The following is an 18088-nucleotide window of genomic DNA, read 5'->3' as shown; positions in this document are numbered from 1 at the left end:
CTAATTTTTCCGCAATCTTACTGACTCCTGGGAGTAGGGAAATGGGCCTGTAGCTCGCAAAATTCTCAGGGTCAAGAGAAGGTTTCTTCAATAGGGCTTTTACGACGGCCGTCTTCCAACTCAAGGGTACCACTCCTTGTTGGAGTGAGGTATTATTGAGATGAGTGAGGGGGGGGATGATTGTGGGGGCTACTTCCTTGAGGATCCTGAGAGGAGCAGGGTCCATAGGGGAGCCGCTCTTCATGGAGTTAAACGTATTTCTCACTTCATCTATGGTAACCTGGCCCCACGTGGAGAGAAAAGTGGGAGATGTCGTGTATGAAGGAACGGTCTCTTCCCACGGGCTCGAGGGGGGGATTGAGTCCAAAATTGTTCGGATTTTATCTTGGAAGAAATTAGCCAGTTGTTGGCATTTCTCCTGGTCGGCTCTAGGGTCAGAGGGAAGTCCCAGTCCCTGTCCTGGGGTTTTTAAAAGCTCTTTAAGGATGACGTATGCTTCCTTACTGGAGCATCCCGCTTTCTCTATTCTCTCCTGAAAGAACACGCTTTTGGTTTTGCGAATAGCGGTTTTATAAGTTAGAAGAGAAGTAGAGTAGATGTTTTTGTTGGTTTCTGATTTGTCACGTCTCCATAAGCGTTCGGTTTTCTTACACTCTTGACGCAGAGCTTTAAGCTCTGGGGTGTACCAGAGAGCGGGGGATAACCTTTTGGAGTGTTTAAAGGTGGTAGTTTTCGGAAGCATAGTGTCTAGGGATGAAGTAATCCAATCACTAAACTGTTTGTCAGCCGTAGTGGGGTCAGAGGAGAGCTCGGGGATTGAATCTGCAAGGATGGCAGACCATTTCTCAGGTGACAATTTGCGCCATTGTCGGTCGATAACCTGAGTTTTTGAGGTTGGGAGAGTCGGTGTGGAGATTTCCCAGGAGATAGGGACCAGGAAATGGTCCGTCCATGGGAGGGTCACAAGTGAATTGGTGGTAATAGCTGCATGAAAGAGACCTGGAAAGCTTACACCATCAAGCCAATCTCTCATCACTGGACACCTCCTATATAGTGGGAAAACCGCAGCCTTTGTAGTTACCACCGTGAATCCTGACTCCATCTGTTGTGCTGTTGCCCAAAGGTAGCTAGCGAGCGGCATCAACTGGTACTTCCCATCAGCAGGTCTCACGGTCTTGTAAAATACAAAGAAGCATCAGACTTGTGTTTCTCTGATGAAACAGCTCAAACAGTTGTGCAGCTAGGGAAATTTACTGAATCAATCCAGGCCGCACTGACACAGAAAATTGAGTTACAAAAAGAAACTACCCGGCTTGCAAGCAAAAGAGACTTGGACAAACTCCCCTCTAAGTTTTATTCACCTGCCAGTTTGGATATCAGTTTTTAATGTTTTACTCCCTTCTAGTTTGTAGCATTTTGTTTGGAATTTTAACTCTTTTTCCATTTTATATTGATAGCATATTGTAATGAATTTTAAGTAATTGAACAATAAAGCTTAATACCACTATCACTAGAATTGAAAAAAGGAAGTCAGTATACTACATATTCTGTCGTTTTTTGTGGTATTAAACACACAGAACAATCTCCTTCACAAAACCACTTTTTCCATGATAGAGCTGAAAGGAAATAACAGAGAAGCCCCATAGGCTGCCATTATGTGTCTTTGAAAATAGAAACTGTGTCTTTAAGATTCCAGCGACCACCAGTATCCCCTCATGCCCAGCCAGTGGCAGTTACTTCAGTTCAGTTTTTCAGCTCCTGCTTTAAGGACCCTGGAGCTTTGAGCTCTACCAATTTGATGTTTTTCTTCAGAAATGAATTTCTGAATTTAGCTAATAACTACTTCACTTAATGTATTTGGTCTTCCTCCTTGTTTTTCTGACAGAAATGTTGCAGGCTTCGGGAAGCAGAAGAGCAAAAAAAACAGCAGGCCAAGTCTTCAGGTGGGAGTTCAGAGTGAGGAGAGGGTCAATCCTCTACGTGGGCTCTGTCTTCAGCCTCTGGGGGTTCCCCGGAAGAAATAGGGCAGCAAAACAGTGCCTTATGACTATATATGGAAATCCTCTATGAGAAAACCAAAGAATCACTGACCATGGGGCCCTCTGAGGAATTGCCTAAAAGTAGATGGTCCAGTGCATTGTGGGGAAAGTATTTCTGACCTCCAGCAATCTTCAGGCAGACCTCCGGACATTCAAATGTCATCTTTCTGGACTTACCTTTACAAAGAATGGTTAGTGACCATTCGGTTACCACCCCCTTGACTCGACGCTGAAACAAGAGGGATCCGTGTAACACCTTCAGTGCAACAAATGGCTTATTATTATTATTTTATTATGTGACCTCCTTGACCGTAGAGGTGATACAAAAGGGGGGGCTGATGAACGGAGCATCTGAACCAATCAAACACTCACACCCAGTCAACAGATATGGGCTTAATCCATCATCGTTCTTTAGCCCACTCTGCCACCCCAGTTCAGACATGGCCATATGCAAATCAGTCTGACCCTGTGCCTCATGGCAACAGTTCAGCCCGAACTGCCAAGCCATGCCTTCCATGGACCAAAAACAAGCTTCCGAGGACCGGTTTCTGGCATTTCAGCCGCATTCAGCCTGGCTTGCTTGAATCGAGTGGCAAAGTGAGCAAGGGACTCACGTCTGAGCATACCCTGCCAACTTATGGCGAACAAAGTGGTACAAAAGGGGGTGGTGATGAACGGAGCATCTGAACCAATAGAGGTGGCAGACTGGCCTTGGTAGCTCAAACCTCTCTTAGATGCACTCTGTGCATAATGAATGGTGACTGGAGGTAGCTTTGTTCGGGATTAAGCTGTCCAACAATCATAACTTCTCAGGACTCCTTGTATACCGCCCGCCTGGCCCTAGAACCAGGTTTACAGAGTCATGGTGTAAAATATTGGAACCATTTGTTACCTCCACTCATCTTACAATATTAGGGGATTTTAATTCCAATCTAGAAAACAAACAAGATAAAGATGCAGTGTTCCTCCTTACGCTCATGACATCTCTGGGATTTGTACAAATAAATCTCCAACCCACACCGCCGGCCACACTCTGGACGACATTTTCACCAACCACAACAATTTAGGGATAGAGGCTGTTCAGCCTCTCAGCTGGGTGGATCATTGGTTAATTGAATTTAGAGTCTGTACCACCCTTCCCATTACCGGGAAGGAGAGGTCTATTTAGAGGACCTTTCGTTATAGGGGTTTGAACAAGCTCACAGTTACTAAAAGGGAGGCTGCTTTGTGTACAGCTTGGGAGAGGATACTCTGCTCCCCTCCAGAGGGTTTCGACAACTGGACAAACAAGGCTCTTGATATTGCTGCCCCTTTTAAAAACTGCATCACTCAAAGCCCTATCAGTCCCATGGTTCTCAGAAGAGCTCAGATCCCTTAGACAGGAGTGCTGCAGGCAAGAACATAAATGGCGTAGGGACCCCTGTTCTAGGAAAAAGGCTAAGCACAAATCCTTGCTACAGAAATACAAATATGCAATTTTTCAAGCCAAATCCTGCTTCTTTACTGAAAATATTCCATCTAGTATGCTCTACGGGGTCATAAATGAGACCTCTGGGCCACCAGAAAATCTGTTGCTAACCCCCTCCCAAGATTTTTGTGATAGCGTAGCTACCTACTTTCAAAACAAGGTCCTCATGATCTTTTAGGAGTTTCGTCCTACTAAAACTGAAGACCATAAGGCCAAAGAGGTTTCTCAGGCCCCCGAGAGGCATGTTGTTAATTTCTGCCCTCCTTCCACAGCCCAGCATCCTAATGATGCTGAGGAGACCACTCAGAACAATGAGAAGCTTGCCCTTCCTGCCTTCCCTCAACTTACTGCTCAGCAAACTAAAGATCTTCTAATGGGCCTTAAATCCAGTGCACCCTCAGACCCCTGTATGCCCTCCTTACTTACATTGGTTCTGGACCCTGTAGCCAATTTCCTGTGCCAGGTTATCAACAGCCTTCTATCCAGTAACTACACGGACACCAGGAAGGAGACTATTGTGTCATAACTCCCCCCAAAAAATAATTCGGAACCCTCAGAGCTGAAAAATGATTGCTCTATCTCCCTTCTCCCCGCCCACGCCAAGATGGCAGAGAAATTCATAAACACTGTTTCTGATGATCCACGTGGAGTCCCAGGAGTGATTAGACCTCTCTCAGAATGAGTTTTGTGCAGGTCACAGCACCAAGTCCGCCCTTATAGCCACTGACCATATCCACATGCAGGTGGATCAGGGAGGCTTTGCGTTGCTGATTATGCTCGACCTATCAGCAGCTTTCCATACAGTCTCCCTGATGCCCATGGTCCAGCGTCTGCAGGAAGTGGGAGTTGGGGATAAAGCTCTTCAGCTCCTCCATTCAAACATGTCTGGAAGAAGGAATACCGTCAGCTGCGGAGGATTTAAAGCCAAGGCTTTCAGCCTTCCATGTGGGGTCCTTCAGCGCTCCTCCCCGAGCCCCACCTTATTTAACATTTATGTGACACCCCTGGATTAGCTGGTGAGATCATTTCGGTTTCAGGTGAACTTGTACGAAACTCAAATCATTGCTTTCATCTTTAATGATTTGCAATTCAACAAGTGTATGGCATGCATTATCTGCTGGATGAAGGGTAACTCCATAAGATCACTGCCGATAAGACCGAGATACCAGGTTTTGACTTACAGAACTCTATCAGGTCAAGTGTCTGGTACCCTGCAGATTGTGGTCACCTTCCTGTCTCAGATAAGACAGTTAAAAATCTAGGGGTCCTTTTTGGCGAGTCTGACCTTTGATGCTCAGGTCAAAGGTACGGTCAGCACATGTTTCTATATATCAAAGATACTCTGAAAGGTGTTACCCTGTATCCCGCCTAATTTAAATCGGTCGACCATCATGGCACTTATCACCGCCCGTCTTGATTACTGCAATGCTTTATACCTTATCAATGTAATTTCTCTGAACAAAATCCAGGTTGTTCAGAATGCAGTAGCAAGGCTGATCCTGAACATTACAAAGCAATTATCTGTCAGGGACTCCTTGCACTGGGTACCCATTAAGCAGCATATCTCCTTTAACCCCTTCCATGCTGGTGACGAACCCCAGCCGTCATGCACTACGGTGCTCGTGTGCTGATGACGGCTGGGGTTCGTCACGGCCCGCCCCTGTTCGTCCGGCGGCCGCACACGGGGGAAATCGCGGCCGCACGGAAGGGGTTAAGGTTCTGAGCGCAGTATACAAAGCCATGCATAGGTAAAGCTTGCTGCAGCTGAAAACCATGTTCCAATGGTATACACCCAGGAGAGGTCAGAGATTCTCCAACCAGAAAAAATTGCTCTCTCCAGACACCGCAGGGGCCAGGTGAGATGGGAGCTCCTTCTCAGTAGCAGCCGTCAAACTTTGGAACTCCCTGATTTCTCCTATTTGCAAAGCGGACTCTCTTTCTGCTTTTAGAAAGCTGCTGAAAACATGGCTTTTAGTTGGCTGCCTTATGCTAGTCCCTTCACCTCTGCCTGTTTAGCGCCTTGATACCCTCGGGTTTTAATGCGCTTTCTAAACTTTATCCTATCATATCTTAGTATGCTGGTGGGAATATACCAGCAAGACTTACAGGAACTTCAAAATGTCCTTTGTAAATTTTGACCATAACCCAGTGTCGACACTTTGGCTAACTCATTACAGCTTGCCTTGATGATGTCCTCCCGATGTAAATGCACTTTTCTTTTATCATTAACCCAAGCGGAGTACTGTTTAGTACCAGACTTTCTCCTTTCTTGAGATGCAGAAGGGAATACAACAGTCACTGTATAGGGGTAGTTTGGTATCCCACGTCATATTTTGACACAGGCTGTTGGACCTGGCCCTTTTTGCAGGGTTAACCCTTTTTCCATTGTCCTCCTATTTTTCTGACCCTCTTATTGTTGACTTCCGGACTCTGGGCACTTTACCACTGCTAATCAGTGCTAAAATGCACGTGTTCACTCCTTTAAACATCGTATGATTGGTTTACACCTGTATGGCATATTTAATTTACTCATGAGTCCCTTGTTCAGTGGTATCCCCTATACCCATGTCCTATAAATTAAATGCTAGCAGTGGGCCTTCAGCACTAATTGGCCACCCACAGAAGTAGCCTTTAAAACCTGTCTCAGGTCTGTCACTGCAGAGCCTTGGTGCGCAGTGTATTGCCTCTTTGATATGTTATTTAAACCTACTTACTAAGCCTTAAACTCCCCCTTTTTACATATGGGTCACCCATAGGTTAAGCCATAGGTACCCCTATGGACAGGGTGCTGTGTAAGTTAATGCTAGGACATGTTGCCTTATTGTGTGGCATATCCTAGTAGTGGCAAACTATCTACTTTGTTTCTCACTACTGTGAGGCCTACTCCTATCGTAGGCATGTATTGGGAATGTCCTTATATATGCTTATGTGGTAATTCCTGATCTGAAAAGAGTGATGTTGGCATGTTTAGTATGTTTAGAATGGTAGTGAGAAATCCTGCTTAATGGTGAAGTTAGATTTTACATTACTATTTTGGAAATGCCACTTTTAGAAAGTGGTACAAAAGGGGGTGGTGATGGACGGAGCATTTGAACCAATCAAACACTCACACACAGTCAAAAGATCTGGGTTTTATCCATCACCGTTCTTTAGCCCACTCTGCCAGCCCAGTTCAGACATGGCTATATGCAAATCAGTCTGACCCTGTGCCTCATGGGAACAGTCCAGACTGAACTGCCAAGCCATGTCTTCCCTGGACCGGAAACAAGCATCCTCGGACCGGTTTCTGGCTAAGGTTAATCAGCCGTCATCAGCCAGGCTAGCTTGAATCCAGTGGCAAAGTAAGGTAAGGTAAGGTAAGGTAAGCATACTTGTAAAGCGCTCTGTTACTCCATCTCGGAGTGTCCTGGCGCTGTATACCGCTGGGGAACCCGTCATGGATTTCCCTGTGAGATGGTCCCTCTAGGGGACCTCCAAGGTGAAGCCAGGCATCCCCGGCCTTGATGGGGCCGTTGTGGAGATTAAGCAAGCTATTGCCCAGAGTTGCAGAGTGGGACCCATGGTTAGCATAGGCACCTCGGCGAGAATTATCGAGTCCACGGACATTGACCCAAGACCCTGCCGCGTCGGAAATTGAACCCTGGTCCCGGGCCCTATCTCTGCTTCAGGGTCCGCCGCTTCTAACCAGTGAGGATGGGTAAAATTGCCTCCAAAGGAGTTTGTTGTACTAATTAGGTTGATTTAGTTATGTAACTGAATTGAATACAGGTAACTTAATTATCCTGGGTGAAATTAATTATAATAGCTTCAATGAACATTCATATACTTAACTAGACATGACAATACTTGACATTAAGACAAAAACGAATAGACATGTGTATAGGCAAAAAAGTGAATTTTATCAAAATTGGATCATAAAGGGAAAAATACAAAGCATAAAGAATGTGCAAAACAGGAAATACAGGATAAATATCGTGAAACAAATCAAAAATCTCTGTAAAGCCTGTGAGCGGCCTATCCAAAATAAAGATTTTAAGGAATTCTCCTTTGATGATATGTAGAGCCGGGGCAGAGGTTAATCTATGGACTCACGTAGATTAACCTCTGCCCCGGCTCTACATATCATCTCCCTCCATCACACGGAGTTAAGGTTATCGATTTAAGGGATTTACAATATTAATTTTCTACTGTCCTGATGATGGTCTTGAAGAGTTGCCCATAAAGACCGAAACGTCGACTCTCAGCTTTATCCAAAGGAGAATTCCTTAAAATCTTTATTTTGGATAGGCCGCTCACATTGTCATGTCTAGTTAAGTATATGAATGTTCATTGAAGCTATTATAATTAATTTCACCCAGGATAATTAAGTTACCTGTATTCAATTCAGTTACATAACTAAATCAACCTAATTAGTACAACAAACTCCTTTGGAGGCAATTTTACCCATCCTACTACGTTTTTACCCAAGCCCCCAAAGGTTTACTGGGTTGCTCACTTTATCTACCATAATCTAACCAGTGAGCCACACTTCCCCTAGTGAACAAGGGACCCACATCTGGGCATACCCTGCCAACTTAGGGCAAACAAAGCAAAACCAAAGGGGATGACGGAGTGTTGAACATTGCAAGCACTCACCCCCAGTCAACTGATCTGGTTTTAATCCATCACCACCCCCTTCTGTACCGCTTTTAGAAAGTGGGCATTTCTCTGTGCTTACAACGAGTCTTTTGGCAATTTGACTCCAATCCCTGTCTAGGGCAGGGTGACAGCTACACTGTGTGCATACTTTCTGGACAGCCCTCACATCTGCATACTGATAGCCTTCCTGGACTGGGAGAGAGAGGGGCGTTCACACTTTACATTTGCATAGGCTGTGTCCTGCCCTCACACAAAGGGGTGTTTTACCCTCATGAAGTTACCATCATATATATCAGCAATATTATCTCACTCATTCACAATTTCCCCCTAAGTTCATGCTTTCTACTTCCATTATAAAACTCATTGTTCTTAGTTAATATTCACATACACGCATTAGTTGCACTTGCCTTCATTTCACTGTCATTTTTTTCTCCTTCAATCACTTGTTCAACATTTTTCCTCTTTTATTTAATCCAGAACATTCACTGCTGAAACTCAGGTTCTTGCAATCATACTGTGGTGCCCACATTCCACTGGGCACAGACAGTGAATATGTTATTGAAGAAGAAGGAGACAGGTGGATCAGTATTGAGAAATGGTCACTCACCCGCCTGCAATGAGTTCAACGCTGGGATCTGCCGGGTTGTTGCTAGGTGCAGCTACGCACCTCTCTGCCCTTAATGTGAATGTGTCTCCATCAGGGAATGTAGTTGAAATACCAATGTAAAGCGGTGTGCCCACTGTCAGGATGTCATCTTCTGTGAGCGGATCAGTAAAGGAATTAGACTTGAAGGCAGCCATGGTGGCAGTAGTTTGTCCAGAGCCATTCACTGATGGTAGAGTAGCTATGCTGGATATAGAAAACAGAGATTTCAGGATACGTACAAGAGAGTTTATGAAAATTACATAAAGAGATTTATGATTTATTAATTTGAATTATTGATTAACAAACCCAGAGTGTTATTCGCTTTAGTTCTTAAGAAAGAGGCTTGAGGACAACTTACGCGACTATAGATGATGCACCTGATTCAGGGGAGTTACAGACCCTGAGTTATTTCAAGGGAGATTTTTGTGCTGATTTTAACAGAAGGGCAAGGGAAGTCATGCATCTGAGGTTTAAAAGAACTGTGCTGTTGTCAATGGAATTAATGAAATATAAGACCAGATCACACATATTTGACTGGTGCATTTAGATGTCCTTGCTGTAAAGGGATTCCTTACTGCATACAACATTTGCCACATTATTATAAAACTAGTTCTTCACCAGGGGATTTCTGTCATATTCATCAAAGGTGGGACATTTCTGAGCATGTGCAAGATCCAGGAATACACACATAAAAAGATAGTTTCTCATATTTTTAACCCAACCAATAAACAAAAACATACTTTAACAGCTACATTGAATGTTTTTATTTCAATCCAGTTGGAGAAAATAGTACAATAGCAATGCGTTTGGCTGAGACATACTACTCAAAATAGGACAAGTAACACAAAATAAAAAAACATTATGTGGTGTTGCAATGTAAGTAGTACACCTAGCACAAAACACAACTGGCCCTTTTAAGAACCCTAGACTCCACTGCTTTCCCATCATGACAGGCAGGCTGATGATTGTCAGTTTCCTCTCATGACCTGCAGGGTGATAGTTCGGCAGTAGCTTGTTTTCAACACAATTGTTGGACCTATCAGCCTCAGGATGCTCTTCCCCCTAACTTTTTGCGTGCTTGGCCCCAATTTTGATTATTTATTTTTGTAGGCCCTAGAACTCTGAGTACCTTATCAATGCCAACCAGTGTTAAAGTGCATGCACTCTCTCCCTTAATTATGGTTTGATTGCCCTATGCACAATTGGCATATTTATTGTATTTATGAGACCTTAGTAGAGTGCACTACATGTGCCAATCGCATATAAATTAAATGCTACTAGTGGGCCTGCTGCACTGATTGTGCCACCCAGACAAGTAACACTTTAAGCTGCAACGGCAGTGGAGGTCAGGCTACTGTGTGTCCGCCAAGATCATCTATAGAAATGCTCTGAAAGAACTCTACAACCTGATTAGGTTAGCTAGAAGGGAGTACCTGGCTGATTGCATTTACAAGGCTGACAACTCTACGAAAGACGTGTTCAAACTGGTCAACTCACTCCTTTCTCAAACCCAGAGCGATAGAGAACACTATGTAACCTTCACTCTCTCTGTGCAAAAGTATCTCTGTCTTCTTCGACAACATAGGGGCAAATGTAGGTAATTCACATTTTGCGATTCTCAAATAGTGATTTTTAAGGAATCGCTATTTGAGAATTCCAAAATGCAATGTAGGTAAAAAATAATTTTTTTTTCGAATCTTAAAAATTCCTTAATTTCGATTAGCAAAGTGCGAATCGCAGTTAAGGAATGAGTGTCCCATTTATTCCTATGGGCCAAGAGGCCCATAGGAATGAATGGGGATACATTCTCACATTGCGATTTTCTACAAGAAAATCGCAATTTGAGAATCGCAATTCCAAGGGTGCCAGGGTGTCCAAAGGACAACTGTTGCACCCCTGGAATGTGCCTGTAAGTACATGTGGCGCACACACATGCCCTAAGGGCATGTCTGTGCGCGACATGGCACTTTGAATTTAAAAAAAAAAAAATTTTGAAAGGAAATCGCAAAATCTACTTGGAGTAGGTTGTATTTTGCGATTCCTTAAGACATATTCGCAATGTCAAAGGCACTCCTACACAGCATTAAAGGAATCGCAAAATTGTGATTCCTTAAATGCTTGAGCAAAATAAGGACTCGCAATTTTTGCGATTCCTTTTTTTGATATGTGGCACCTACATACCAAAAGGCTGTTTGCGATTCGCAAACGCTGGAATTCTGCGATTTCCGGCTTTTGCGAATCGCAAACGCCTACCTACATATGCCCCAAAATTCATGAAGTATACAAATCATTCTCAGTTTCCGTCGGGGACGGAGAAATGTGATAATAAGGAATCACGAGTTACCGAACCACATTTACAGAGTTTACCACTATCTCCCAATAGGACGACCTAGCAGAAATGTTGAAATGTAATTTGGGGGCACCTGATAATCCTTGCCCCCCCAATCTTTGGAATGTGTTGGCGCACTCCCTGTCGCACACTCTGATGCGCATCTGGAACTCTTCCCTGACGTCTGGCACTTTTCCAGATATCTGGAAACACACTACTCTCATCCGGCTTAGGAAAACACCGAATGGGGATCCTGGAGATCTGACCAATTCCAGGCCCATCTCTTTGCTGTCAGCACCTGCGAAGATGTTGGAAAAATTGGTGCAGTGGCAAATCTCCAGCTTTATCAAGAGGGAGGGCATCTTACACGATACCCAATCTGGCTTTAGGTTGGGATTCAGTACAGAGACAGCTGAGTTAGTTAGACATAGTGAAGAGAACAAAGGTACCCCATTAGTAGGACCAGGGGTCATAAGTGTGGTTACAAGAACAAAGGTCTTAGAGAGGCAACAGAGGTCCTCAGGTAGCCTGGGCTTCTATTATTTAAAGTGTAGCTTACGTCTAGGTTTTAGTAATGAGGAGGAAGTCCAGGTCGAACCGGAAAAACAATGTATGCAGAGACACAAGGTTGTATGAATAACATCGCTTTTATTAATATCATAAACGGAGTATCATCCACTATTAAGTAGCTAGTCCTGGTGCTTACACCTATACAGTGAAAAGTGTGTGAAGTGATAGGTGCTGGGGACTTTAAAATTAACAACATTGTACAAAACTCCAAAAGTATTATGTTATGTTAGAGGAGTTTTGGTTGTGAGGAGTCAACTGTGTTTTGATCTCCTTTTTAAGAGATCATCATCAGGACGAAAAGATGTGTGAGCCAGTAGGATGTGGAAGCAAGCGGTCCACAGTTTCGATGATGTTTATGGGCTGGACTTCCAGTATTCAATCAAGGAATCCTTGCATTCAATCAGCGGGGGCAATTGTAAGAGAAAACGGGGAGCGGATCCAGGCTGGGTTTCAATGGATTCAATCAGGCTATTCCAGACTGCCTGAGTGGGGCGTGTCATTAGCTGAGATGGAGCGGATCCGGGCAGTTGAGATGCGAGCAACAACCAGCTACTGGTGCTCGAGGCAGCAAGCGCGGGTGAGTCAGGCGGCAGATTCAGGGGCATCCACGATGTTGGTGCTCCTGTATCTGTCGGCGTCATTTGACACCGTCCACCACACCTTGCTGTCTGAGAGACTGCAGGAAATGGGCATTAGAGGCACGGTTTTAGCCTGGTTGAAATCCTACCTGGATAATCGCACACAGAAGGTTTCACTCCAACCATTTATGTCTAAGCCAAAAAAGCTCTGGTGTTGAGTCCCCCAGGGGTCAGCACTGAGCCCTCTCATGTTTAATCTGTACCTAGCTCCATTGTTCACCCTGATAGCCAACTGAGGGGTAAAAGCGATCACCTATGCGGATGACATCCAGTTGGTCTTCACTTTTGAAGAACAGACCGAGGTTGCCTTTTTTCAGAGTTTCAAGGGGAGCCTCAAAGACAAACTCAAGCTCAACGCAGGAAAGACAGAGGTGCTGTACTTCTGGAAAGAGCCACCCCCTGCTCCGGATCTCCTGTGGCCTATAGAAATGGGTCCGTCACCCATCTCGGAAGATTGTAGAGAAAACCTGGGGGTGAAGTGAGAGGCTGACCTCTCATTTTCGGCTCAGATAGGTCAGGTGACAGCTACCTGCTTCTGTAAACTGAGAAATGTGAAGACATTTCTGCATCTACTGCCTGAGGAGTGCCAGAAAAGCATAGAACATGCCATAGTGACATCAAGGCTGGACTATGCTAACAGTCTTTACCTGGGTCAGCCTAAGTACCCGATTAAGCGCATGCAGATGGTGTAAAACGCGACTGTGAGACTGATCAGTCTCTCTGCATCTAAAAGTGCTTCATTGGCTCCCAGTGGCCAAAAAAATTAAATTTACGGCCTTGACGCTGGCATTCTGAACCATGCATGGCAAGTGTCCCAGCTACCTAAAACACAGACTACGTGGATATAAGCAGTCTATATCCTTGAGGTCCTATTCGCAAAATTTACTGTGCATTCCCTGTTTCAAGAAGGCTCGAATGGGGGAAGATCTTTTACATTCGGTGCAGCAAATCTGTGGAACTCCTTGCCTAGTAACTTCCGCACCATAGAAACAGAGACCCTCTTCACAAAAATGGTTACAACCTGGCTCTTCAGGGCAGACTAAAGGCCTGATGGCTTGACTTTTAGCTGTCCATCATTGCACTACTGTCCGCTTTAGCGCCGGGACACATCTGTTTGAGGTAGTTGTCGCGCTTTACAAGTGTCTGTATTAATATTATTATTATTAAGCATGTCTCAGGCCTTCCACTACAGATGCTGGGTGTGCAGTTTTTACTGCTATGTCGACTTGGCATTTAAAACCCCTTGACAAGCATTAAACAGACATTTTATTACATATAGGTCACCCCTAAGGTAGTCCTAGGTGTAATCAAAACGTAGGGAAAACACCCAAATTCATTTTTTACTGTTGTGAGGCCTACCTCGCTCATAATTTAGCATTGGGAGTTCCTTATTAAACATTATAAGCTATAATTACTGATTGAAAAGGAGTAGGTCTGTCATGTTTCATATCACTGGAATGGTAATGATAAATACACTTTACTAGTAAAGACTAATTTACTATTACCCTTTTCGAAATACCACTTTTAGAAAGCTGTTCAAAAGGGGGTGGTGATGGACCGAGCATCTGAGCCAATTAAACACTCACACCCAGTCAAAAGATCTGGGTTTGATCCATCACCGTTCTTTAGCCCACTCTGCCACCCCAGTTAAGACATGGCTATATGCAAATCAGTCTGACCCTGTGCCTCATGGGAACAGTCCAGCCTGAACTGCCAAGCCATGTCTTCCCTGGACCGGAAACAAGCTTCCAAGGACCGGTTTTAGAAAGCTGGCATTTTTCTGCTTTTAGCCCGGCGTGCCTGCAGCCTGTCTCCAATACACATCTGGGTGGGTGACATATAGACTTTGTGCATTCCCTCTAAAGAGCCACACACAAAGGGATCTTAGGAATGACTAATTGGCCATCTGCATTGTGATGGGCCATCCTTGGCAGGATGAGAGGGAGGACTTGACACTTACACCTGAATAGGCTGTGTCCTATCCCCACACTAAAGGGATGTATACCCCCATCTAGTGAGTTTGAAGCTAGAGCTGGGAGGGAAGACATCTGTACAGTTCAAAGCCCTTAGAAGTTGTCCCATTTTAAAGGCACAACGGGGTCTCTGACACCACCAAATCAGTCCACTGCTGAACCAGAGAAGAACTCTGCCAGGAGTAAGAACTAGTATGTTACTACAAGGACTGCCACTCTGCTGGAATGCTGCTGTGGAAGAACTGCTTTTCTGCTGTGCTTCCCTTCTGGCTGCTATCCTCTGCCCAGCTGAGGAAAGACTGGACCCATCTTATTTGAATCCTGAGTGACTCCAAGGGCCTGCTGGCCTGCTCCCTGTTCTAAGTCTCTAAGACATCAAATACTTCACATCAACCTGCAACAGCACCTGGAATTTGCTTGCTGTATCGGAAGAGGCATCTCTCCCTTGACGCTGACATATCCCCACTGCTGCGAGGGCTGTAAACATTGCATCGATGACTACCACCCTAGAGGCATCGCTGCTACTGCAAGGACCCCAAATTCCGCAATAATGACTGTCACTGCTGCGCAGACTTTTACCACTGTACCATAGACTGCACAATGCATTGCCCACAGGTTTTTATTTTATTCAAGATTTTTTTGGAGACATTTTCCAATTTCTACAGGTTTTGTTGCATCTCTGACTTTGCACGGCTCAGCTTCGACACATTGCCTTCAATCCTCTGCTTTGACAACAACGCATTGCCTTTTGCTTCAAGCATTTCAACTCTGTCTAAATTGCACCTAAGATGCTTTTCAGAGGCCAAGCCTGGTCCCTTAATCTGACCAATGCTCCATAGTAGTTGGCATGAACTTTTAGATTGACCCAGGCCTAGCACAATCATAAAGCCCTGGTTGGCGCTTCAAGCTTTTAAGCAATATATTTTCATTTATTTAAAAATTCATAACTGCAGATTTTTGCTGTTTTGGTCTTGTTTTGTTCATACAAATATAAGCAATTTTTTAACTTGATGTGGAGTCATTTTGTGGTGTTTTCACTGTGTTACTGTTTGAAGTGTTGCACAAATACTTTACACATTGCCTCTTAAGTCAAGCCAGCCTGCTCTGTGCCAAGCTATCAAAGGGTGAGCACTGGTTAATTTACAGTGCATATCTGACTTACCCTGACTAGGTTTGCGGTTCCTGCTTGGACAGGAACCACCATGAGTTTAAATTATCTGTGATTGTCACTTTCAGATTTTTCCCAAAAATTCTCCCAAATTCCATATTTTCTGTTGTGTCTGTGACTTCACTTGTCAAGATGGAATTTGAACTGGCCAACTTAGAGAGCTACACGATAGTGCAGATCAAGGGATTTTGCCAGGAGAAGAGGGTGTTTACCAAAGCGAGTGCTAACAAATCAGAGCCCCAAAAAACTAAGAGTATGGGCAGAGGTCCAACAGTCCCACACAGACAATGAGGAGGAAGGGTCAGAATCTGAGGAGCAATTATAACAAGACCTGCCTGAGGGGCTTGACATGCGACCTGCTGGGGAGGGGAGAAACATCCTCTCAGACTGGAAGTCTATTCACATGCAGGAAGCAGTGTGTCATCTAGGAACCTGTCCACTGATGAGCTGAAGGACAGGAGAAAATAGGGAAAATTAAAACTAGAGATTACACACTTGGAGAAGGAGCAGGCTCCAGTGGCAAAGAGAATGGCCGTAGAACAGCACAGAATGGCCCATGATGTCAGTCTCAAAGAGCCGGATCCCAGATCTAAACAGGTGGATTACAGTAGCAATGATGGCAGCATTTCTAGGGTGCCCACTGGTGGAGGAAGGGTCCGCATCCCAAAAGATTTGGTTCCAGTTAAGTGGTGGGGATGACATAGACAAATGGTTCTCAGGCTATGAAGTGGCTGTAAGGGTGCACAAGGTTCCTGAGGAGTCCTGTGGGGTAGCTTGTCGAGGTGCATGCTAACAGTGGGGAGGGACACAGTCTTAACACTGGAAGAGAAAGATAAAACACTCCACATTGCCATGAAAGCCATGGCTGTCAACTAATTTGGGCTGACACATCAGAGGTATAGGCAGAGATTCAGGGGCAGCCCCACAATCTCATTACACACCTTGGTGGGTTTTCTTACTTATGCCAGTAAAGCACTGAAGGGCTGGATGAGGGGCAGCAAGATGCATGATTATACTGGGTTGTACAACTTAATCGTGAAGGAGCACAAGCTTGATATTTGTTCTCCAGAGCTGTAGCAAAACCTGGAAAGGTTGGTCAGGGATCCAACAGAAGAAGGAGAGGGGAAATAAAGAGAAGGAGTTCTCTCACAGCCCCTAAAACAGTTCACAGGCAAAAAGGTGCCACAGATGCTTGTGCGTCCCCTTCTGTAATACCGATAGACTACTATGGCATGCTAACTTCTCCACTGTTTTAATTCTCAGGGACATCAAAGACTTCCCATCTTCCTACAATGGAGTCTGATCTTTGCTTGCTGCAAGTCTTGCCCTGTCAAGTGGTGCCAATGCAGCCTTGGACTCTTGGAAGTAGATATAAATTACTGCAACAAACAGAACCCACGCATAGACTCCCTTGTGCCAATTGGAACCAGTGCATCACCCTGTACACCAACGCATTGCTGTTGCTGCATGGGCTGGGAACACACCACTGGTGACTGCCGCCCTCAATGTCGATGCATGGCCACTGCTGCTAGGACCATGCACACCGCGCCACTGACTGTCTGATGCATCACCTCTGGGTTTCGATGCATATCTGAATTTTTGCAGCTTGGTGTCGAAGCATTACCATCAAGCTTGTGCTTAGACGATGACGCATCACCCTTTCCTTCTCAGAGTTCAGCTCCATCAACACCGCTGTCTGACCCACACTCCATCACGGTCAGCCTGAACGTTTGGATTTACCTCAGTTCAGTGCAACCAGACAGTTCCGGTTGGCGTGTCAAGATTTTAAGCACTACATTTTCATTTAATGTTTAAGAATTCATAACTTTGGATATACTTATAGAAATTTTGTCTTTTTTGGTTCATAAAATATAAAAAACTGCAAAAATTCTTGATACATTGCCTCTTAAGTATCCTACCCTGACTAGGATTGTGGTTCCTGCATGGACAGGGTGCATACCTCTGCCACCAGACACCTAATTTCTAACAACAATCCTCCTTTTCTTTAGGTATTTTTGGGCTACTAAAACCACATATTTGAATGTATTTAGCTTTCAACCAATGTCTTAGAACATTACCTGTACATAAACACTTTTCTAGAAAAAATGTTATTTGCCTGAATTCCCTTGTGTTGTCATCACCTCCCTGTTCTTTCTGACCACTATAAAAGAACATTTAGATAAGTTCTAAGCCCGGGGTTTTGAGGTGAGGGATTTTGAGGAAAGACAACCATGGTGTCAGTTTGGTGTGTCTTCCTGAATCCTGACTCTCTCCCCATCATGTATTGTGGCACTTGAAAAAATATGTCATTTGGGGAGGCTGAGAGACTGCTAGGGGGTTTCCCTTAGTGTCCAGTAGGGGGAAATTGGGTGCCTCATGTCAAATTGTATGTGCACATCTATTTCAGGCATGAAGGCCAATATTTCACCCTCTCATCCACCCAGTACCCCACTTCTTCCACTTCTGAATGCCTTTAGGTAGCTATTTGTCAACACTGGCACTTCTAATTGACATGTAGGTGGTCAACATTGAGCCACTCAAGTTTGAGCAGAAGGTTGACGGTGAGGAACATAACTTCAAGATTAACACACATATCAAGAGGTACCTAGATCTCTCCCT

The 18088-nt window shown here is 44.6% G+C and overlaps 1 protein-coding gene across 1 annotated transcript in view; it reads right to left on the bottom strand.

Annotated features, from left to right (window-relative positions):
* Positions 1 to 18088, bottom strand: part of LOC147725082 (uncharacterized) — a 186287-nt gene that overhangs the window by 109191 nt on the left and 59008 nt on the right. The window contains exon 6 of the mRNA XM_086967104.1: positions 8753 to 8995. Coding sequence (XP_086823230.1) covers positions 8753 to 8995 — 243 coding nt within the window. The remainder of the gene's footprint in view (positions 1 to 8752; positions 8996 to 18088) is intronic.

This window comes from Lissotriton vulgaris, chromosome 4_1 (assembly GCF_964263255.1).
Source record: "Lissotriton vulgaris chromosome 4_1, aLisVul1.2, whole genome shotgun sequence".
Taxonomy (NCBI): Eukaryota; Metazoa; Chordata; class Amphibia; order Caudata; family Salamandridae; genus Lissotriton; species Lissotriton vulgaris.
The sequence above is the reverse complement of the archived record's forward strand: the minus strand, read 5'-3'. Positions and strand labels throughout refer to the sequence as shown.